The sequence below is a fragment of the Sebastes umbrosus genome, chromosome 23, assembly GCF_015220745.1.
Source record: "Sebastes umbrosus isolate fSebUmb1 chromosome 23, fSebUmb1.pri, whole genome shotgun sequence".
NCBI lineage: Eukaryota > Metazoa > Chordata > Actinopteri > Perciformes > Sebastidae > Sebastes > Sebastes umbrosus.
This window is the reverse complement of record NC_051291.1, coordinates 19,032,251-19,056,544: the sequence shown is the minus strand read 5'-3', so window position 1 is coordinate 19,056,544 and position 24,294 is coordinate 19,032,251. Positions and strand designations below refer to the sequence as shown.

Sequence of the window (24,294 nt, the reverse complement as noted above, 5' to 3'; positions counted from 1 at the left end):
TTATGTCCGTTTGTTCTTATATTATTTACTATTACTTGTATTCAGTTTAGACAAAAGCTCATAAGATTTGTTTTGTACCTTGTTGACTTTCTGAAGCTGCCGTTTGATATCTTTCAGAGTACATTTGTGACGGATGTTTTAGCTCAACAACTAAAGCCGACTTCCTTCTGTTTCAGAGAATGAGAGGTAAATCCAGTTCAGATGCATGTACTATATGCTTCAAGTGGAACTTAAAGAGGATCTAATACGCTTATGTTCAGGTGCATGTTTGTATTTTGGGTTTCAACTAGAACTTGTTTACATGCTTTAATGTTCAAAAAACACTTTACTTTTCACCTCTTTTCACCCTCTGTCTGAAACGCTCTGTTTGAGCTCCGAAAAGCCCAGTCTGCTCTGATTGGTCAGCTGTCCTTCTGTTGTGATTGGTCACCCAAAACAAACTCTTCGGACTCCACTCCAGCTCCGCTCTAACCAGCTTTTTTGAGTGCGTGCCTAACTAGCCGCTAGGCAGGTATTATGCAAATGTGTTACTTGGTGACATCACCACGTTACGGAAGAAAACGCGGGACTTCAAGCAAGGAAGTTCAGGCAGTTCAGGAGCAGCGTTTCTGTGGGGGAGAGTAACTCCCTTTGGTGTGGACTTTGGCTTTGTAACTTTGCAGACGTTTTACATTCACAAAAAAAACTATATAACACACTAAAGGAAAGGGAAAAAGCATAATAGGTCCTCTTTAATATAATACCGCTGGACTCTAATTACCCACTTCAAGACAGATGAGGGTTAGGAATAGTCACAAAAATGTACCTTCATTATTGCCAAACCTTTTACTGTACATCAAGAATTCGAATGTATGAGCTAAAAGAAGGCAAGAGAGCTAATATAAATATACCTTACTGATTAAAAGTGATACTGATCCACTGATTAATCACGTGTGTGTGCTTGTGAGTACACACGCAGATCATCTTTCTCTCAGATAGACCACATCATGATAAACCAAAAAGTCCTTGCACACTTCATGTAAAAATGTAACCTGTTTTCTTGTGTGCAATTATTCATATTACAGAGGAAACCACAGACTCTCCATGCAAGGTTTAAAGAAACTCAGGTCAACCAAGTTCGCGCAAAAGTTTAGATTTTCTGCCTGTGATGTTATGAATAATATATTTCAATAGAACCAAAAGTGGAGCTACTGTATGCTGAAACAAAATAATATAACAATGAGTCCCATCAATGTCATCCTTGTTCCTCTGATGTGACCCTGCGGGGCGGAGAGTAAGCGTCAAACGCAAGCATGACTTATCAAAAGGAGTTTTCAGTGTTGCCGTGCTCATTTTTCAACCCACTCATTTCCCTCGCCTGACGAATCCACTTGTTTGTGACATGAAATGGAATTTCTTCGCTTTGAACTATGAAACCAGGGAGTTTAAACACAGTCTTGTTTTTGGCCGGCGCCCCATCAGGAGTACGCGGGAGTGTGTGTGTGTGTGTCGGTGTGCGTGCGTGCATGATGCAAGTGACGTGTGCAGACTCCCAGGGCGATAGGCTCTTTTATGTGGATGGCACGGACACTTTTTATATGACTAAATAGCACGGCCTTGCCCACTTTTATGTGTTCAAGCACGCTTTAACAACCTGCTTCATTCATTTAATCAATCTTCATGAATATAATTAGAGCAGTCAGCGGGGTCTGATGTCAAGAAGACTGCTCTAATTATATTCACACTTTTCATTTGAAATGACCAATCCACCTCACTTACATTGCTATGGACTGTGCATCCAAAACACATGAGCATGAGAGCTATTTTAACCTTTTGAATACTGATATTTGGTCAAAAAATGTACAGTATAAAGCAGAGGTGGGACCAAGTCATTGCAATACATAAGTAAGTCTCAAGTCTTTGCACTTAAGTGCCAAGTCAAGACAGAGTCCCAAGTCCTAAACTTTGAGCTCCGGTTCCTAAACAAGACCTAATGCACTCTTCACCAAATGTAATGGCAGTTTAACAACAGAGTAACTGGCGCCAACTGACACTCAGTAATGTTAGTTCTTCATGGTTCTCTCCTGCAACTGGATTGGATGCTGTCAGATTGGTTCAAACAAAGCGGAGCTGGGGAATTAAGTGTAAGATAATCAAATGCAAGTCCCAATAATATTCACCAAAAATAGTCCCACTACTAGCCACCACTGTTCAGGGATTCAGCAATAAATAACAAAAGATAGAAATTCTGTTTGTTCAGTTCAGTTCAGTTTTTTCCCCCCAAAGAGTAAATCCTCTTCCCAGACAAATAAAGGATCTCTGGTCAGTTTGTTCAGTTCCATTATTTCCCCACGTGTAAATCCTCTTCCCAAACAAATCAATAAAGGATCTCTCAGAAAGAAAATAAACCCAACATCTCCGACGCTGTCGGAGTTACCTCCTGTAGCGGGCAGTTGATCGGCTTGGGGGAAGGTATAAAGTATTTTCTAATCAAAAGGCTCAAGTCACTGGTGTTAAAGTCCAAATCGAGTTGCAAGTCTTTGTCAAGTCGAGTCTAAAGTCATGAAATTTGTGCCTCTGACTCGAGTCCAAATCATGTGACTTCAGTCCACACCTCTGGTATATAGAGCCACAGAAATAACAGTTAAACCTCCCTACATGTCAAAGTGATGAAAATGTATAATCTAGGTATAATAATGAAGCAAATATTGTTACTAGTATACAAAAGTGATGCATTTCCCATCACTACTTTGTAAAATGATGGGGGGTTCTTTGCTCTTAAGTGTCTACCTGAGTGGCCGGTTCTCCCGTCCATCATAAATGTGGAAGAAGACTTCTAGCTCCTCCCCCAGGTTGGCGCTCATCAGACTCTTCACGTGGACGAACAAGTGATGGGTGCTGGCAGGCGCAGGGGTCTCCTTCTTACGATGCCGATGTTCCATCTGCAGAGGAGAGGACAATATCAGCACAAATCCATTTACTTATGGTATTCTGAGCAGGGAAAAATCAATCTGCAACTCCATACTCTACTCAACTCTATATAGAACTGCAAAAACTAAATAAATTAAATAAATAATTTACTAATATAGTAAAAAATACATATTGTGCTGTTCTGATCTAGGATTGAAGGGATGGATTTCGAAAGGTTAAAAAAACAGTAAAATCTATAAGCTCTAAATCCTGAAAGATCCTCAAACGCAGGATCAAAGCTCATCTAATACAGTTAATACCAGGGGGAAAAAAACAACATGTGGTTACATCTCTCTTAATACTGGCCAACGAAATTCAAGAGCTGCTGTATTTAGTGTGGAGTTTCCTCGTCAAAGATAAAAAAAATATCCCTCTGAGACACCTCACACTTGGGAGGAGCTTTGCTGCAGATTTGCATATATATTTGAAGATAAAGATTTTGTTGATATAGATCGAGTTATTATAGCGTGTAATATCGCCGACTGTCAGCAGCACCAGAGGCTAAGGTGTGAGAGTTCGAGCTGTATTGTCTGATGATTTCTTTGTTGCATTCTTGGTGACAAAGAAACAGCAAGCCCATTTTGCTGTACATACAGATGTCCAAATAAACAAACACTCAATACATAAGTATTTATACTTTATATTACAAAGGCTTTCACAGAAATGTATTATAGCCTATTCAAAACATATTTATCATCAGGTATAAAAGCACCAAAGACATGCACTCTTCCTTATTTATTTACCTCAAGCATTTATCTGTAAGTAGGTTAATTATTTTCTTGACACAAAGAATAAATAGTGCTGTGATTTGCATCCCTTTCAACTGGTTGCTTAATCTTAGAAAAACAGACACCGAAGTGCTGAAATTCACACTGAATATAAATGCGAGGAGTCAAACAATGCAGCACAAAGTCCCGTCTCAGCGCCTTGGTATAGTGCATCGGCACTCGTGTCTGATATTACAGGCTATATTAAGTCCATCTATTGCAAAAAGATCAATAAAGCCTCACACGGCGCGGTGCGGCGATGTAAATACCATCCAGATCAGCACACACATTGCAGCTTTGTTTATGAGAGGTTCATCCTAATCTGCTGTCAACATCCAAAAATACAAGGACAAACACACACATGCACACGCATACACACACAGAGCACCAGATGGCCGGTCGAGCCACTGCCAAATTGTGCTCCGCATTCACTTTCTAGAGTAGGACGTAAAGAGACGGGGGGGGGGGGGGGGGAGAGGAGGATGAGGAGCGAAGGAAAGGAGGAGAATAAAGAAAATGCAAGGGCGAAGTGCAGTAAAGCACCGCCACACATACAAGCATCACTGAGTTTCCAGAGTCAAACACACAATGGAGAAATTTCTACCAATCGCCTCCAACAGTAGATTATTAAAGGAGATTATATGTGAACAAGGATTCGTCTGTCCTGGGGAGGTTTTGTTTTCTGCATTTTGTCAAAGTTGCATATTGTTGGGTGGTTCTGCAGAAGCAACCATGTTGGAGCCCTCTTGTTAGTGTAATTAAAGGAATAGGTCAACATTTTGGGAAACACACAAATTTGCTTCATTGCCAAGAGCTATATGAGAAGACCAGTCACACCTATCAAGTTTAGCTTATCACAAAGACAGGAAACGGGGGGGAAAGAGCTAGCCTGACTCTGTCCAACGGTAATAAATCCACCTAATAGCATCTCCAAAGCTCACTAATTAAAGGTCCCATATCATGCTCATTTTCAGGTTCATACTTGTATTTTGTGTTTCTACTAGAACATGTTTACATGCTGTAATGTTCAAAAAACACATTATTTTAAATTTTTAATATGAATAAATCCTAACGGCTTGTTTCAAACGCACAATTTCTGAAAACGGGCTGTGTGTGTTTCTCCGTATATTGAGCGTTTTGATAGTTTAACAGTATTTATAAAGCACTTAAACCTGCTTTATATTATAAAAGACCTTAAAATCTCACTATTTACAATATGGGAACTTTAACAGGTAACTCGTTTGTTTAATCCATACAAAATTAGTAAAAAAAAAACAATTCATTTAATATTTTACAGGGTTATGTTCCAAACTATTTCTTGGCCAGGACCAGTAACTTCCTGAAGTCACCGCTGGTTGCCTGGTCAGGTTGTTTCCCCCTGCCTTTATTCTAAACTAAGCTAACCAGCTGCTGGCTCCAGCTACTGTACATATTTACCATACAGACACGGTGGTGTCAAACGTTTCATCTAACTCATCTTATTTCCCAAAATGTTGACCGATTCCTTCAAGGAACATCTGCGGTTGATTATTGTTACCAGAAATGAGTGAATTTGCAGCAGCCTTTCTGAAAAGTTGTGATACATTTTCTTAATAACCTGCCGTACGCGTAAAAACACAAGGTCGTGGGAAGAAATTGTGATCTTTTAGTGGAACTTGTTGGATTAAATACACAAACTGGGAGTTAGCATTGCTTTAGAAAACAAATCGGGAGGGAAAGAAAGTCCCAGAGGACAATAATATTGGACAGCTGAGATTGAGGATTGACTTGTACTTTGGCTCATATTCCATGATTCTGAATCGAATTATATAATGTAGAATATTGCAGTGATTAAAAGAAATGGGCAAGCGTTCTTCCAATCTGGCCTTTCTTTCAGAGACAATAAAATATATCACTGGAATCACGAATTTCTGGAGGGACTCTATTATAAACTAGAATAACTACCTCACGAATTTATGCCTCCGCCAACAAGTCAGTTGTAGTTCAGTTCACATCCATGTCTGTCAAAAATATCATCACTACATCATTTTATCCGACAATAAAGACATGTATGTGATATTGTCATAATTAGACCTTGACCTTTGAACACCAAATTCTAATCAGTTCATCCTGTTTGTGTCAAATTTGAAGAATTTTCCTCAAGGTGTTCCTGAATTATTGCGTTCATGGGAATGGGATGGATGTGAGGACACAGTGACCTTGACCTTTGACCTTTGACCACCAAAATCTAATCAGTTCATCCTTGAGTCCAAGTGGACGTTTGTGCCAAATTTGTGCCACGGCTCGGTTGCCGGCGCGAAGGCATAAAAAGTCAAACCTTGAAGACAAATAATACATAAACATACACCCTACATTACATATGCTGTTCTGTCTAGGCACTGATGTTGCAATGTTTTGAACACACCCAAAGAGTGCACAACCACGTGATGACGATATTGCTTTGACAAAAAACTAAAAAAGGCAACAAAGTGCTACCTCAGAGAAGGTTTAAGTCTCTGAAAGCTGAAATTTTTATGTCGTAGTGAAATGCGAGATAAACAGCGACTGCCTAGAGGGTAAGAAATCAATCTAAAATTTATGATACAATGCCTTGGAAAACAGTTGGCTGTACTATAAATACAAACATATGAAAAACCACTAACAATGCCACTACAAATCATTTTACAAGTGTAATATCTGTCAAAGTGAAGAATGTGTTTTGTTTCGTCCTGACTGCTCTGCCCTATCTGCGATCCCAGATGAAAACACACTCTAAAAACAAGACACTGTTTTTTTTACCAGATTACTTTTTTTCTCTCTACACAACAGGGCAGAGCTGCTGTTTTTTTGACGCAGAATGACTAGGTCTGGGAAGGCCTAATTTATGCTGTGGGATTTTATTACGGGGTTATTTTCAGTGTGTCATTTAAGCTGCAGTGTGTGGTTATATGGCAGCTTCAGCATGACTAGACACAAAGGATGGACGTGACAGCCCCGGCAGCCCGGCTGGCAACATAAAATGATGTGGGGAAAACAAAGAGAGGACCAGAGAGATGAAGCTGAACAGAGAGAGCATGACCATGTGTGTGCTTTCCCAACCGTCTCATTATTGCTCACTCTTCCTAAACAAGCAGCACCGAGCGGAGAGACTGACGAACTACGGGGAGAGAAGGGGGTCAAACTGAGGTGGCGGAGAAACTTCTACGTCCCTCCGTCAGAGCTGCCTTTCATCACTCACTTCTACATCACTATATTTAAGCCTCTTTTCATCCCTTCTTTTAAGCTTGTGTGAGGGAGACCTGTGTGACACAAGCAGGAAGCAAAGAGATGTGAGCGGAGCCTTTAAGCCCGTCTCACTTTAGCGATAACTGAAGCCACAGAGGAAATTTTACTACCACATGTCCGGGGCCAGGCCCGAGCCATCCATCACTGCTGTCTGATCTGCCACCGTTAATGAATTCATCGCTCTGGGATCTAAATTCTGGTCTGCTCACGCTCACGCTGCGTACCGGACTCACACTCCAGGGACAAAAAACGGGGAAGTTTGAAGCCGTCTTGCCTTTGCTCTACAGACAGCTTTAGCAATTGAGCAGACTTAGCGTGAGACTGGGGAGCCAATTATAAAAGGTTTCCTCTCACTTTAAAGCTACTACCAAATAAAATGCTTCAAAGGGTGTCAAGTCAAATAAGTCGACTAAAAAAATCAGGATTCAATCTCCACTGACAAACTTGAATTTCCCCAAGGGGATGAGTAAAGTGTCTTCTATCTATCTTCCTACCATAGAGGGGACAAAGTATCACTAGAATATGTCCTTTAAGTGCTGACCCTCAGGCGATGTATCGCTTTGACCAAGCCTTTCAATTGACCGTTTTTAAAGTTACCAACACTGAAAAAATTCTAATATGTACCTGCTAACCATTTGGTTTATGGATCTTGTTGGCAGTACTACACAGCAGGGTAGACTGAATGAGGGGAAAAGTCATTGCCTATTTATACATACAGCAGACATGGGGCAACATTAGCGTTCATTCAGTCTTGTTTTTGTCCACCTGACAAATGTAAATCAATTATTTACCCTCATTTGAGCTCTGATCTGTCTCCTCCAACTCCTGAGGGAAGAATCTGGCTCTTTAGATGCTAAATGCACAACTAGGTTCACTTGACAGCTAGTCACTAACATGTCATTTGGTACAGTGGGTTCACTGAATCACAGATTTTTTTTGCTGAAAACAGCTGACTACTACGGCTTGAAACAAGGTCGATGTGAGCAGTGACGGTGAACCAAAGTATGTAGAGCTGAGGGAAACTAACAGATGGGTGAATAATCACTGTGGGTTTGTCACAATAAGTCATGCCTTTCACAATACACATAAACATTTGATGTATTGTTTAAGGTGCTAAATGCGAGAGTTGGAGCATTTCTATTGCCTCCGCACGGCTATCAACATGGCGACGGCCGAGCCGGCGGCTCGCAGCTAACAGTGCTAACAGCGCTAAGCTCACGCAGCTGGCCCAGCTATGTAAACAAAGCACGGAGAAGCTCACATTACAACACACACAGAGGGAGAGTGACTTCATTCTCTGCTCAGGTAGACATTACTCCTCTATATCTTTACATAGACAATAGTTGTTTGCTGCTAAATTAACGCTCTGGATATCATATAGAGCACCTTTAATATAAACAAATATTGATTACTGCAGATCTAAATATTACCACAATTTATTGCAAAAAACATTTTTAAATGGCCACAAATCTTGGTACAGGTCTATTGGAAAAGTCGCTGCAAATATTATACTTTAAATATACTTTAATATTTAAAAAAAAACTTAATGAGATAAATAAATGAATAAATAAATAATCAAACTTGTCATATATAGTCACGCCATTTATGATTACTCTCTTAGTCAATGCACTGAATGTCTTTCCTTTATCCTTCTCATTATCCTCTTTATTTCTCAATGGGCAGATATCCCATAATTCCCACAGTAACACCCCACTGCCATTTCACCACACACACACACACTGGCATACATACACACACCAGGTAATCCCCGTCTCAATTTAATTAAGCCCCACCACAGCCGCACAGCACAAGACGGAAACAAAGAAGCTGCTCTCATAAACAAAGATCTCACTGAAAACTATTGACGTAATTCGGGCTCGATGTCACGGTGTTTTGTGTCTGGCTGTTCGCGAGCGTGTGTTGTTTTTGTGTGTGAACGCCGGTCCCTTTATCTTGTCTCGGTATAGGGGAATTGCACTCATTTGCTCATTTTGTACGCCGTTTAATGGAGGTGCATTAAGCTTTCATCCTGCTATGCTTGCTTTTGTTTTGACTAACAAAAAAAAGAAACAGATGGATTAAGAGCCTCAATTACCCCTGCAAAGGGAAAGCCGTCACAGTGTGTGTGTGTGTGTGTGTGTGTGTGTGTGTGTGTGTGATACAATTCTCCACGCACTGTATCAGGGCAGAGAAGTGGTTGCCACAGTAACAGCGGTTGGGGCTTGGAGAAAATGGGAAGGGGAAGCAGGGAGCAAACAAGGAAGGAGAGAATGAGTGAAAGAGGTATGGAGACGGATGGAAGGGATTCAGACATTCAGCTATACTTTACATTTCCACATGCAACACTGAAGCCAGTAGCCCATTGAGTGGCCAACACTGAGTTTGTTGTGTATTAATTCTGTGGAAAGTATCTAAAATCGCCAAAGCTTATAGCGTCTTTTGAGCACCATTGGATAGTTTCAAAACGGTATCAGAAACATTCATTTTTCAATCTTTCAGTCCAAACTTTTAAACCAACATGAAGTCCTCAAAGTGCTGAGAAAAACGGAGGGAGATTGCGCGATACGATCGAAAGCTCCAGCACAGCGGTGAGATTGTTTTGCCAACTGCTGTTGCCAAGGTCAAGAATGAACTGTCAATCTCAATTTTTAAGCCAACATGGATGAGAAGTGCTCAGTGGAAGTAGAAATTTGAACATCTACAATTCCTTGACAACTATAGGCAAACTTAATCTGCTGAGGAAATCGTGTGATGCAGTTGAAAGCTCCAGACCAGATACTGAATGGACATTGTGGTGAGATTGTTTCTTATTCACAAAGATCCCTGTGTTGTGTCCCAGATACTTTTGTTGGATGATATATTGTCCCCGAAATAATTGCGATAAACAATATTATTGTCATTTTAAGAAAAATTTATACCACTGATATAATGATAATATAATAGCATAATAATTCAAGTACACCCTTTAATTCTTAATATTCAGACACTGAAATTGGAATGTGGAAAAAAAACATTAAAATACCCTAAATAAATAAAATAAAACCACACAACCAAGACAATAAATAAAATGGACTCTCAGGTTCTGTTAACAAAAATGTGCACTGTCCAAGTCCCTTAATGGGAGGGAAAACCCTGTTGTTTATTCTGGCAACATGTTGGTTAAAATGTTGGTGACATTCTTATGTAAACAGTCACACATGTAAACACAACGGGCAATATAGAGTTCAGCAAAAATGATCTAGGTTGTGTCCGAGATTTTTATATTTTTCTGAAGCCCAAAATTGTGAAGTCGATCCCCACCTTCCACAGTTAAAGGTGTGCTTACGTAGAGATGTGATGTGAAGAACTTTAAAGACTGATTCTCACATCACCTTAGAGGTTAGCCGGATCAGACAAAGCACTGAACGGACAGACTGGTAAAAACATCCTTCAGCTGTCTGATGCAGTCAGTTGAAGGATGTGTTGTATAAAGCAGTTTGCTTGATGCAAGTAGCAGCTATAAGTCTGTGAATGATAAACAAAATAATAATACAGCTGCATAGAGTATATGCAGTATGGCACATCCATCCATCCATTATTCACAGCCACTTATCCTGTGCTGGGATTTGCTCGGGGCTGTAGCCTCTATTCTACGTTCATCTATCATTTATATTTTAGATATATTTGGGTAAAATGAATGGTAACCAGCTTGTTGAAACATGACCAAGCTTACATATAAATTGTAAAGGCTAATTGTTTTCCAGGCATTGAATTAAAATAAACGCAATATGAAAAAGGCAAATCAGGTGATGCTATAAACACAGGTTTATAGCATCAGTCCAATCTGATGCCATGGACCAAGCCTGTAACACCACTGTCCACTATACAGTACAAGTGATGCTATGTATCCTCATACAGCGGTTTATATGATATCATACAAAATGTTTTTCCTCATTTTTCGTGTGTTTTCCTACCAATGTCCAGCAACACGTGTCGCACGTGTCAATTTGTGCTCCAGTCTTTTCAAAATAAACTTCAAATTAAGTTAAAATAACTCCAGAAGTGGCATAAATCCAGTGTTTTGTTACCCGCCCGTCCATCCCGACCTCCTCCCTAGACTGCGTGTGTCTCTCTTTATACTTCCTGGTTCACAATTACGTGGATTACATATGAATTGATTTTATGGGATATATACAAATTACAGTGCATCACTTTTTGTAGGTATAACTACAAACGGTGTAACAGCCTGCGTGATGAGCTGGATTTAGCATCTTATACAAGGACACTTCAGAAGAGCAGATACTTTATATACTTTTAATCACCTGCACTTCGCCACCCTGCTCCCTTAATGAGGTGTTAGTTTGAGAAAACGAAGCAGTTCAATATTGCGTGGAGGGTTTGGAAGACCACTCACCAGTCTGTAAAGCTCTGTGACGCTGATTTCATCGGGGTCCACCATGCTGAACTCTCGTCTGGGGACCAGGTCCAAGCAGAGTTGTCTGTAACACAAAGATTCACGCAGTGAGGAAGTGAATTACATCACATGCAATGATAAGTCTGTGACGGGCAAAACAGACAAGGTTGACTTAATTGAGCATCGACAACAAAGTGAACGAACGCACACTGGTGCTGTCAGATCAGTCGTTGAAATAAACTTGACAGATCGTCCTATCCTAAGGAACATATGAAAGAAAGGTGTCCTCTCCTTTTAGCACCCTGTTACGCCGGCTGTCCTCTTTATCCTTCTTCCTCAAACGTCTCCCCTCCATCCTATAACCCTCTCTCCTTCATGGTTTCCACAAACAGCTCTACCTCTCCTTTTCTTCTTCTTATCCTCCTCTAGGCCGGCCCTTTCAGTGGACCAAAACGGCACGCTGGAGAGTGTCTCCTTGTCAGCAATAAAAGAGACAGGCCTGGTCAACCATACAACAGCCCACAGCGAGGGACTGTCCACCCTTCTCCTCACTAAGGAGGTGTGTGTGTGTGCGTGCATGTGTGTTTGAGGAGTGCCCACAGCTAGGGGATGAAGGAGAGTGAAGGGTAAGGACAGATATAAAAGAGAATGACAGAAGTTGGTAAATTTATTATTTCCCCCCCATGGCATGGAGAGGAAAGAGAGAGGGAGGATGGAGAGAGAGACTTGATTGAGTGAGGAGTGCGCCTGCAGGGATGGTAGGTGACAACAAAAGACAGAGGAGCAGGGAGAAAAGAGAGGGAGAGTCTGAGAAAGAAGGAAGAGAGGTGCAGAAAGCTCTAGCTTGGAAAACAGAATAAACAAGTGATTGAATCAGAAATTCTGTGTTATTACAATTTCCTATTTGTTCCTAAAATATGTGAAGAAATGTGAGATTCATTTTCCAAAATGATGTTTGCTTCAAGTGTTTGGTAACTGTTAAATGAGCCAACTTGTTATTAGACCACACTGGGCTGTTTCTCATTAACTACGAATATGCTTTCTATTATTGATAACCATTTCCCAACTTTAGTCGAAGTTTTTACATGAAATGAACTGCCTTCCTGGCTAAAAATAATAAAAAAAGAATATTCAGGGTCTTTAAACTCTCTGCAGGTCATCCCTCACAGTGAACATAAAGTTGGATTTATTTTATTCATTTATTTTGTACAAGATATACAGGGTCATAATGTGGTTATGCAGATGTGAGCAGGGGCTGGGGATGATTCATCAGTGGAGCATTCAAAGAGAAACTCAGACACTCAAGATTTGAGTATGAATAATATACAAGAGTTATGTTAGAAAATCACACATGTAGCCGTTTTTGATCACAGTTACAGGTACGAAGGAGCCACAAGAACGAGCAGTGCACCGATCCGATACACCAGATCCAATATCGGCCATGACATGACTGATCCACGTTAACTATAAGGCATTTTCGGACCAAAGGGACTTTTTCATAGCTCAAAGAACTTTGTTCTAAGAACCCCTGTTTATATTCTGTCCGCATCGTAAGAACTAGAAATGATCGTATAGTTCTTAGAACGCCATTTTTGAGGGACTTTTTTAGCTCCTATTTCAGAGAAGGTACTCGCCCAGCACAAGAGGAACCATGAGTGACGCCAGTGATGTAAGTGTACGTTGATTGTTCAAACACGTGAGCCAATGCAGCAGCAGCAACCACCGATTTTAAAAACCCGTTAGCCATGTAAACAACAGACTACACAAAATACAGACAACAGCTCGTGACAAAATAAATGGAAGAAAAACCGGACAAATGGGCCGACAGTGAAGTCCAGAAGTTAACTGAGCCAAATAACGAGTGAGAGCCGCTGCTCAGCGAGCTAAACTAGTAGCACAAAGCCCACCCACTGAGCCGAAAAACGATATCCATTTCGAAGTGAAATCACAACAGGTACTTTTGTGATGGCTTTTTTGCTTGAGTTTATATAATTGTGACATGTAACAGAATTGTTTATTGTATTCTTATATTACTAAAAAAGCTAAAAGAGTTTGTGAATCATAGCAAACTAGCTACTCGCCGATCTCCCGGCTGGAGATGTGTGCCAGCAGTGCCAGCCGGTTAACATCACTTCAGCGTTCCTATTGGCGGTGCGAATGCAAACAGAAAAAGCCCTTGAAGGTATATAGTTCTCGGGGCGCTCCCCAGTGGGCAATTCCTCTCAGGAAGTCCCCAGAACTGTTTGGTCCGAAACGTCTATTGTCTCTTTGTCAATCTCAGTATAAAATTCAGTGTTTCATCCCAGATAGAGACGTTTTTGGTTCAAGTAACTATGGCATTAGAACTAAAGCTTTGGTCCCTGGTTTCTCAAGTCTCACAGGTAAAGTTTCCTGAGTTTTACTAAAATGGTTAGTAAGGTTCCTGCTGTGGATACGGGCGCATGGAAGATAAACAAAAAGCCAATATAAATGATGCGAAAAGGATGAGATGAATCTGGTAGTGCCTTGCATTTAAAACTACAGTGCAGCAACTAACTTTCAAACCCTTGATGTTTCTATTGAATGCACCGAAAAGCAAAATGATTCTGCTTCACAACTGCAGTACCATTTCATAAAAAGTTTTACAAAAAATAAGGCTGACTGAATGTTCCCTGTGATGGATTGCTGCTCTCAAGCGAGCCTCTAGTCACCGGCATTTTATTTTCATACAATACTATAAAGTTGATGTAATGCGATGGCTGAGCAGAGGGCAAAAAAAAATCGATCTTAAAGCTAGCAGTAAAGTTTAACTGATGAATGATTAATGTCCGAAAACATAGAAAAACAGACATAAAAACACAGATATGGCCCTTTTGAGATGGAGGAATAAACTCACTCGTTGCCCCAGTCCAATCTCGCCGTGATGTGCTGCTTGACGTCCCTCATGCGGTCATGGGTGAGGTGGCCCACCAGCACCTGCCTCCTCAGGTCCAGGATTTCATTCATCACGTGCCAAAGTCGATGGAACAAATCCCCTTCATTCTTCTGCAGAAAATAGGAAACAGTGGGGAGGGATGGAGAAGGAAAGAATGAGCCAAGGAGCACAGTGAGTCAGTCACAGGGCGGTGATTGAATGGGAAATCGACAAGAAGGATGACAGACAGACAGAGGGAGAGGCGCAGATGAGGAAATATAGAGTTGCATCGAGCCAAACAAAAAACATAAGTGAAAACGAAGTGACAGAACACACATTAGAGAGCCAAATCGACATGGAGAGGAACAGGGCGACCCACAGAGAGAGGCAGACAGAGGGACTTAAAATGGATTTGTGCAAATTAGCTCCAGTGTCCTGCTGCTTTTTGCCGCAAATTTATGCACTTTGATCTGCAAGTATTCATCAGCTCAATTTAATCAGCACCCCAGATAGCTTAATAGGGCACAAACACAATCAATCCAACTAATGAATGTGTATGAAAAAGCTTTGACTGTTTGCGCCTTTTGAATTACCCAGGGCCAAATAAACTCCCTTCAGGAGAAAGCTAAAAAGGCAGCTTCGCTTAGGCGGTGGTGAGATTTAAATCGATGCAAACTGTGTGTGTGTGTGTGGATTCTTACCACATAGAGTTGTTTCCACATGGCACCCCAGTCTCGCAACGTCGACGTCATCTCTGTGATGACAGAGTCCTCGACGGGGATGACAGTCTCAAATTGCCTGCAAACACACACACAAAGTTCAAACCTATACGACGCCACACAGAAGCGAGAGAAAAGAGAAAATAACACGGCACTACTTACCCTTTATTCTTGACGTGGGCATTCTTCAAGTGGATGTAGCTGGATGGGAAGATCCCCTTTGAGCAGAAGATAAACAGGTTAATGAGAAGTCCTTCTAACGCTCAGCAAGTCACTCTGTCAGCAACGAGGCACATAATCAATACGGTGCGTTACAAGTGTTTGTGGGTTAAAAGAAGGGAAGCGGAGGGAGAGAGGAGCAGACGAAGAGATAAAAGCAAAGGAGCGTTGGGATTTAGGAGACAAAAAAAAAAGATGAAAAGTGTGTTTGTGTGTGTGTGTGTGCGTCCTGTTTGACGCTAATAAACTGCAAGTTGCTCCCTATTGACTCGGGGAGATCAAAGCAGAACCTACGTTTAAGTATCTGGGGATAAGTGCAACACACACACACACACACACAGAGACTCTGAAGACAACACTTGGTTTTTGTTATCACATGTTCTCCGGCACAAGAGCTTTTAAAAGCCAAACCACATCTGTTACTGTCAGTTTGGTTTAATTGGTTGGTCTTGGGCAAGGATAAGGCTTTCATTATCAAACTACAGATAACACTTTTTGCATTTTCTACTACTTTTGTCAACAAATAGTTGGACTGTTGAAAAAAGTCCAACTATTTGTGATAAAAATAGAATGTGAGCATAAACTTTAGCTCTCCAATTGCACTAACTACATACAGCACCCACAGCATTATATAAGACCAGAATAAATTAAAAGAAAATAATTAACAAATTATTTAAAAAAAACAGTGTATATAATTTATTTAAAAGAACTTTAAGTCTTCTGTGAAAAAGGATATTATGAAACAAGTTGCTTTTGTGAGTTTAGTTTCTATTAGACTTCTGCTCAGGTTGAAGTTGGACAGAGCTCTGCAGGAAATTACATGATGTCACTTTACTCCACGTTAGGCCTACTAATAGACCTTTTTCATTGCAGACATGTTGAATTGTTTTAACACAAGTGTAGTTAAAAAAAACTAACAGTGGTTTCATTTAACTGTCCCAATGCATTAGACTGTTATCAGGCAATTAAATATGCATTATCAGTGGTTATCAGGCTCACAGATACACCCAATAGTAGGCTTTGTCATCTATTCACATAGTCGATCACCGAAAGAAGGAATAAAAGAGGGTTTTCACCCAAGAGACTGGGCTTCGCATCCCATGTGAAACCAACAAGGTGTAGTTATCTTTGTGTTGTTCGCAAGTGTTAAGTTTCACTTTTGAAACGTAGTTATTTTAAGCCAAAACAGGATGTATTTCCCTTAACTTAACTAAGTGGTTTTGTTGCCTTTTCCTAAAGAAGCTGTTTTGTTTGTGTTTCGTGCAGTTTTATATGTCAGAATGTGTTGGGTTTTTTTCACTTTACGACGTATGTAGTAGGCCCCTAATGACCCACATATTTGGTGCTTATGGCAACCGATAACGCCTATTTAATGGCCTGATAACAGTCGAATCGGTTGCCCAATAAGCCATGTTAGTGCCAGTGGAAGGCAGCCATTATTCCATTTCCTGCTATGGCATGTCTTGATATGTCATAAAAAAGGGTCTAAAGTGGTCCCAGTCTAACAGGTGCAACAAAACTAGGAGTGTGAGCACCGTCTGCATATGGCCACACAGTCCTGCTCTAATCAGGCCAAACAACTGTGTGGATGGATGGACCATAGGTGTGTAGGGCCTTTAACACTTAATGGATACAGAGACAGACAGCAGCTAACAACATGCAGCTTATGTTACCAACATGCTGAACACTTTAGCCGCACAAGAGTAAGTACAGCTGCTGAAATCTGCCACTGAGAGGTGTCATCTCAGCTGGTGAAATTGTTAGTTGCGGCTAAAAATGATGGGGGACGCTTGGCTCTTGACACGGCATTCGATAAAAAAAGACTTCATGACAGAGAGCATCAGGGTTGAACGAGGGTACAAATGAGTTATAAGCAACCTAAAGAGAAGTAAAACACGCTCGAAAAAGTTGGCTCACCTTGACATTTGGATTCTTCAGGATGAATCCTCGGTACCAGCCTGCAGAGACAAAGCACCATTATAATTTACAGCATGTCACTATGAATAATATAGCTTATAATCTATATATCTGGCTGAGTGTACAGGGTAATGATCCAATCCTTCTGACAGCTGTATGTACAAACTAAATCCATAACAAGCCCACCAGACATTTATTTTTATTCCAATTCAGTGTCATGTGAAAGGGGGACTGAGACATCTCACTGCCAACTGAATACCTTTTCACTGCCAATGAAAAAACACATTTTACACCATTTTTCATGTCATACAGGCACTCAAGAGCGTTGCGGTACAAGTTGCTTTTGTGTCTGCAGTGACCACAGGCTAATGCACAGCAGAGTGAAGAGAGGAAACCTGTGAAACAAACCAACTGAAACCCTGTAAACGTCACCACGGCTTGTCCTAGCAGGTGTGAGAAAAAGCAGCGAGAGAAAAGAGGTGAAAAATCTGCGGCTTGCATACGCTCGCGCTCTTCTCACACCATTAGACACTCCAATCTGAGCTCAAGCCAAATTAGTACGTGCTTGATGCTTCTGCAAATCCCAGTACTGATAGAAAACAATCTAATACATTTATATCAGAGGCTTTGAGCTGATGCTCTTCTACAAACTGACGATTTAAGCTCATCCCACTGTTACAGTCATTGTAAGTCCCTCCAGATAAGAGCATTAGCTAAATAGCTCAAATGTAAATGCATTAGATTATTCTAATCACTGTTGGGTTTTGCCAGAGCATCTGTGACTTAGGTAGGTAGTGTTTCCTCGCTGATTTGTTTCAGGCGTGCATAGTCGGAATCGCATTGAGTAATTCGTCTGGGTCTGCTGCGCTGTGGAACACATGCTCAGTATTTCCTAGATGAGTCACTTTTTCAGTAGCAGAGGTCAAGTACTGTGACAGATTTCTCAAGCGTTATAGGTCAGTGAAGGATAGCAGCACGTCTGGAAGCGATAAGCAGGATGTGATAGCTGATCCGTTTTTTCAATCAGTGATTCCCATAAAGATTGAAGTAGCTTTGAAGGAGTTTTAAAACATCTGAGACCGGCTGCAAAAAACACCTTAAGGTAAGATTTTCCCCTAAAGTCCATGTTAAGGTTGCCTTAAAATAAAATTGGTTGCATAAATCACCCTTAAGTCTTCTCCTTAAGGTTTCATTAAAATGTTCACTTATGTATTTAAGGTTTTCTGCTTATCTTGGTCTTATAGTTAAGGAATCCTGGTGCTTTCAAATGGGGTCGTGTTTACGGTGTTCATGAGAAGAGTCCATATGAAGGCCCCCCTCTTGTGGTATTCACAACCTCGTAAGTTGAAAGTTCCTCAAAGCTCAGAGTTCACGAGTTGTGACGTGTTTGTTGACGTGGTTAGAAATGGCGAAGGCCATGGAAGTTCATTTTTCAGAGCATAATAAGTTATTAATTGTAATATAAGTCGTATATTGTTTTTCTTTGTAATTTTATAATATGTTTGAGGAAAAGTTGATATTCCCAACGGCTTTTTACTCTGTCATTATGCCTTTGCATTTCCTGCATTATGTTACCCACTTGCTAAATTGTTAGCCTCTGTGGCTTCTAGACGCCGACAGTAACGTTAATATTGCCGTTGCTTAGCAACGGTGTTCTCACGACTTAACCACTTGAACGCCAAACATATCGTGTACACGACTTCTCATGTTGTAAACACGAGCTCACGGGTTTCATTTGAAAGCACCATCCCTTAAAGTTAGTTAAACCGTTGCACAAAAGACAAAAAGCTTAAGGTACCTCTGACTCTATCTTAACCGTTGCAACATGGCCGAGTTTATGTCGATAAATGGAAGAAAATGAATGCATCCCGAGAAAATTGTTCCGTGACCAGGAGAACCCAACGGATGAGCAACTGATTTTACACTACAGATTTGACCGGCAGTCAATTTATGATATGTCCGAGTTAGAGCCTGATCTTTAGTAAATTTATTGTCATAACAAGTAAGTTATCTGCTACAATAGTCTGACTGCACATACACACCTCCCACCAACCTGAACCAGTTGTAACACCTGAACACCACACTGATCGAGAATGTGAAAAACCTAGTTAACAAGCGAGCAAAGAAGTCAAAATAGTTAGCTAAAAGTCATTGATAAATGTTTGAAATAGTTAGTCAAGTCAAGTCAAGTCAATTTTATTTGTATAGCTCAAAATCACAAATCACTTGCCTCAGAGGGGCTTTACAATCTGTACATGAAGCGACACCCTCTGTCCTTTACAATGTGACCCTCTTAAAGTAATGGATAAATGTTTGAAATAGTGAGCTAACAGTTATGAATAATGTCTGAAATAGTTGGCTAAAAGTCATGGATAAACAGTGGAAACATCTGATGCCAATAGTAGCATAAATGTTACCAAACCAGACCTAAACAAGAACAATTAATTTGTTTGATATTATAATATTACTGTACCAATATCCACTTTTATGTAAGTTTAACTAACATCCACTTTAAAATCATTTGGAATGAACACATTTGGAACATGAAACATTAGGCGGTGTCTATGAAGGGTTACTTGAACTCATTTGATAGGGCTGTGGGGGTACCTCAGATAAAACAAGTTGGGAACCACTGTTTTGCATTACACTTTAACTATAATACACCCAGCCAAATGTATTCACTGCTGCCAGGAACTTAACAAAAGTTAAGACAAAAACCATTGACTGAGGCGGTGCCTGCCTTTACAGACAGCAGCCACATGTCAGCAAAGACACTCTCCCATGATAAGCTCTTGTGTTTTGAAGTGTCAACAGTATCTCAACATGAGGCAGACCCATTAGTCTGTCTCCTCTGCTGTCAGCGGCCCCGTCTCTCAGCCTCCTCGCCGCTGGCAGCATTTTGATTTTTGTTCCTCCCTTCTGGGCCAAGCGTTCCGCTGGCTGTGCTATTGTCTACTTCCTCTGGGCCTTTTACCGCAATATCACAACCCTCTGGCTGGCTGCACGACTGACTGCTCCACTAGCTCGCTGGCTGACTCTCTTGGTGCGAGTGTGTGTCTCCCAACAGGAAGTGAGACGGAGTGTGTCAACAGCTCCGGAAGAGGGAGGCGTGCACGGCTGCTTATTTGTGTTAAGGTGTGCAGAATAGTGTGGCTTTGCTGTGGTTAGATGATTTCAATATTATCCTGGAAATTAAAAAAGGCCTAAGGACAGAGAAAGAGAATACAGAGCAAAAGAAGGAGACGAAAATCCTATTACAGAAAGCAAAAGAGAGAGTGTGGACGAGAAAGCAAGTAGAGGAGGAAAAACAGACTCAGTGTGGGCAGGATGGCGGGAAAAGCAGCCAGTCCGTTGTGCAGGAAACGGTAGCAAATATGAATTTCTACAGGCATTTATCACAGACACGGTGATGCTCATTTCGTGTGCATGCTGCACCATGATATCCCTCAAAAATATATAAAAGAAGTGTGATATCTGCCAGCTTTCACATGGATTCACTTGATCTGTATATGTAATAAAAAGAGGATGTGTTTCCTAATATTTTGTAAGTGTGTGAGTGCTGTGTTCGCTTCACTACTCCTGCAAGAGCGATGTACTATTCTGTGTAATTTCTAATTTTTGTTTCTCAGAGATAGCAGCTAATTTGAAAGTGATATACCCGCAGCACGTGTGAACACCGTACCTTCACATTTCTCCAGGATCTGCACCGTGTCTCCGATCTCCAGCGGCAGGCCATGCTGGACAGTCCCTCGGAAACTGGCCAGCACTACAAGAAAAAAGAGGCACAAAAACACCCACGTGAGTTATTTTGACATTTGAACTTAGTTATGCAGAGTTAAGAAAAAGGTCCTGTGTCATAAGCAGAGTGATACAAAACAAAAAATCCTTCTGAAAAATCAGAACACAGAGGGAGGAGGTGCAATCAATAATCTGAGTAGGTGAAATCAAAGCTTATATAAATAATGAAATATCGCTGTATTTCTGCACAAACTCAAAATAGTAACACACAAAGCAAACTTACATCAATACATTCTGTGTCATATATTTTTTTTTATTCAAAAACTACCATTTCCAACAATGAAAGGAAAAAGACATTAACTTTTGGAAGGTCTGTAAGGACTGTTACAGCAATCTGAACATGAACACTCTGAACACCGCCCCCTCAGTCCTGAACACGCGGGGGTCATAAATCTTTTTTTTTTGCGTGATGCAGCGATAACAGGAGCAGCCTGTTTCTGATTCACCTTGGACTGTTTGCTGTAGTGATTCTTTCCCTACTGAGAGACAAGCAAGCAGACACGCACAGGTGGTGAAATAACATCTCTGCCATGTTCTACAGACCTGAAACGACCCCCTTACTGAAACTACTGTTTATATGATGACAGCTTTGAGAGTGGACACAGAAGAGCAAAGGAACGGTGTTATCCTCCTGCAGGGGTCAAATATAGAGAGATTTTACACGTCTTCTATTTTCAAAATCAAATCAAAATAGATGGAGAGCAGATGTAGGGATAGATTTAAAGGGGCATGCATTGCTTTCTAACACTTTTGTGTCCAAAGACTATATTTAGTTTGATGAGGAAAAATGCAACATTTGTTCCGATTGGTCAAAAGTGTTGAAATTTGGTGCAGACATATTTTGGGTAAGTATCTAACAGTACAACTTTGAATTTTTTGAGATCATCTGAAAAATCATACTTTGATTAAAAGTCAGTATTTTTTGAAAAATGAGGAACATTGTGTTCATTTAATGTTTTCCGTGATTATTTTTACACTGCACGTGTCAACTTGTTATGAGTTCATACCAAATACTTGATTGTGCTCCTTGTAGTTTCTGAGATACAGACATGTTCTTATCATAATGCAGAAACAGTAGTTCCATGTGCCCAAAGACTAGATATAGTATGATAAGAAAAACTAAATTTTCAGCATAACGGTTTGACCGATTTTGAAAATGTCTCCACATCTGTGCATAGGCAAGCCCAGAGAAAAATTTCAGTTGCGTGCACAAATAGGCTAAAAAGTCTGAAAAATGAATCTCCGGTGACGTGATCAGGGTTATCTCAGATTGGGCTTGAAGACTACATCGTGTTTAACAGAAAGCTTTTGTTACAAACCGTGGGCGTGAGGTTGCAAGACATGGCTATATAACCAGGCATGGAAGATCTGATAAAGGGAGTTAATAGAGTTGCATTGTGGGAAGTGTATGATCCAGGGGTTTTTGAAGCTTTACCCACAGTAGGAACTATAAGACACGGTATCTCTCAGCCTCTGCAACACCAATTATTTCCCTAATCGGTCCATTGTGAGACCCCCAACTTCATGGAAGTGCAATACCTAAAATCACTGAGTATCCCTTTAAGAGAAGTAAAGAGGCAGAGAGAGAAATTATGCCTCCATTATGTAACAGATGGAGGTGTAGAAAATGTCCAAATTTAACATCTCGCAGAGCGAGCACAGAGAGATCTGAAACACTGTTATGAAATGGAGAAAAAATCTTAATCAAATAAGTTTGCTGTTACTGATGATATAATGAACATACTGTGTAAGATTTGAGCATCTTTTCGAGACAATATTGAAGCAAAGCCTGAAATATAAAGGAGAATAAGTAAGGACTAGCTCCTTACTTCTACAGAGAGATGCTGATGGTCCATTAGCAGTGAACGCTACTTTGCGCTGTGAGAGTGTAATAGCCTTCAGAAGTGAGTGTCAGTTGACAGCTCTTCAACCGGCTCTTTACAACAGAGCCGTGTCCCGCCGACTCGCTCGCTGCAGCCTCTCACACACTCACACACAGATATATATATTAACCCGCACACTTAAACCTGCATGTACACACGTATATATGTCAACCGCTGCACACAGATGTTCATACAGATACAGAGGCGCTGACAGATCCATTCCACACACACACAAACTCCTTACAGCAAATTCACACAAGCAGCCTATTCAAGCAGCAATGTATGCGAGCACACACAGACATGCATTCACACATGGACACACACACACACGCAGAGGAAAAAGACAGCTTTACAGGGATTTGGGAGTGGAAACGTATAACAAGAGTCCCTGCCATGCAGAACTGAGCGGGATCCCGCTGCTACAGCTAAAGTGTTTAGAGAGAATTTCATTTCTTCTGCCTTCCGGGGCTCGTCCAGTGTACCTGAACGCACCGTCCAAACAGCACTGACTGAATTTTCTCCCCCGCAGGAGTGGGATTATGTTTAATCCAGCCCAATTTAAAGACACAGTGAGTTGCACCAGGAGATCTAGAGTACAAACATCGTGGGTAAAGGTGATATAGGGGGGCGCTGCACGTGAGGACACACTCATTTAACGTTCAGTGAATCCAAGAAGATCTGTTTGAAATGGCTTGCTAATATATAAGTCTTACTTATTTTAGTTTTTTATTCCAAGAATTTATCAGTATTTATTTTGAAAATAAAAAACTGGCAAAAGAGTTGGGGTGAAAGTCAGTTTAAACTGAAGCACTGTCTAAAAATGTGGCTACTTTTTATGAAAAATGGCAAAAACAAAAAAAGATGAACTTTATAGACTAAGATGCAATCAAAGAGAAATATCAGCAGCAAATCAGAAATTGACTGCCAGAGGTGTTTAGGTTTTTATTTTTTAGTTTTTTTTCTGGCAGCCCACTACCCAAGAGAGGAGTCAGCTGAATTACCCATCCACCCACTCTCTCATGTTGACATTGAGATCAAGTCTGCTGATGAAATCAAACAGCAGCTAGACACTCTGTGCTGTCTGTAACTCCGTGTGTGTGTGCATGTGTGTGTGTTCTGCATCTTATGCCAAAGCTTCGCCAGCTCCTTGTTATCCCTCGAGCTGCAGAAACACTATCTTTCCACGGGATTTGTCACAAGTGCACATCTGACTTTGTAATTCATTCAAAGACCGACCGCTTGCGTGCACACACATGCAGAAAAAACCCCAAAACTTGCCTACTTTTTGTAATTCATTCAAAGCCCGATCACTCACGCACACACATGCACACACAGAGGCAATCACGGCAAACACACTTACACTCACAAAGTGTGCCCGACGCATGAATTATCCAAGTGACTTTCCCAGCTGCAGTCAACTAAATTATTCACTTTCAAGTCGCCTTTTTTTTTCTTCTCTGCCGTGAAATGAAAGCTTCCTGCCCGTCAATCC

The 24,294-nt window shown here is 40.8% G+C and overlaps 1 protein-coding gene across 10 annotated transcripts in view; it reads right to left on the bottom strand.

Moving 5' to 3' along the window:
- dock4b (dedicator of cytokinesis 4b) overlaps positions 1-24,294 on the bottom strand; it is a 142,450-nt gene that overhangs the window by 83,792 nt on the left and 34,364 nt on the right. For all 10 annotated transcript variants that reach the window (XM_037761280.1, XM_037761281.1, XM_037761288.1 and 7 more), the window contains exons 2-8: positions 20,804-20,887; positions 17,122-17,162; positions 15,148-15,203; positions 14,968-15,064; positions 14,249-14,397; positions 11,374-11,458; positions 2,770-2,921 (exon numbers count right to left, since the gene is read on the bottom strand). In XM_037761280.1, coding sequence (XP_037617208.1) covers positions 2,770-2,921; positions 11,374-11,458; positions 14,249-14,397; positions 14,968-15,064; positions 15,148-15,203; positions 17,122-17,162; positions 20,804-20,887 — 664 coding nt within the window. The remainder of the gene's footprint in view (positions 1-2,769; positions 2,922-11,373; positions 11,459-14,248; positions 14,398-14,967; positions 15,065-15,147; positions 15,204-17,121; positions 17,163-20,803; positions 20,888-24,294) is intronic.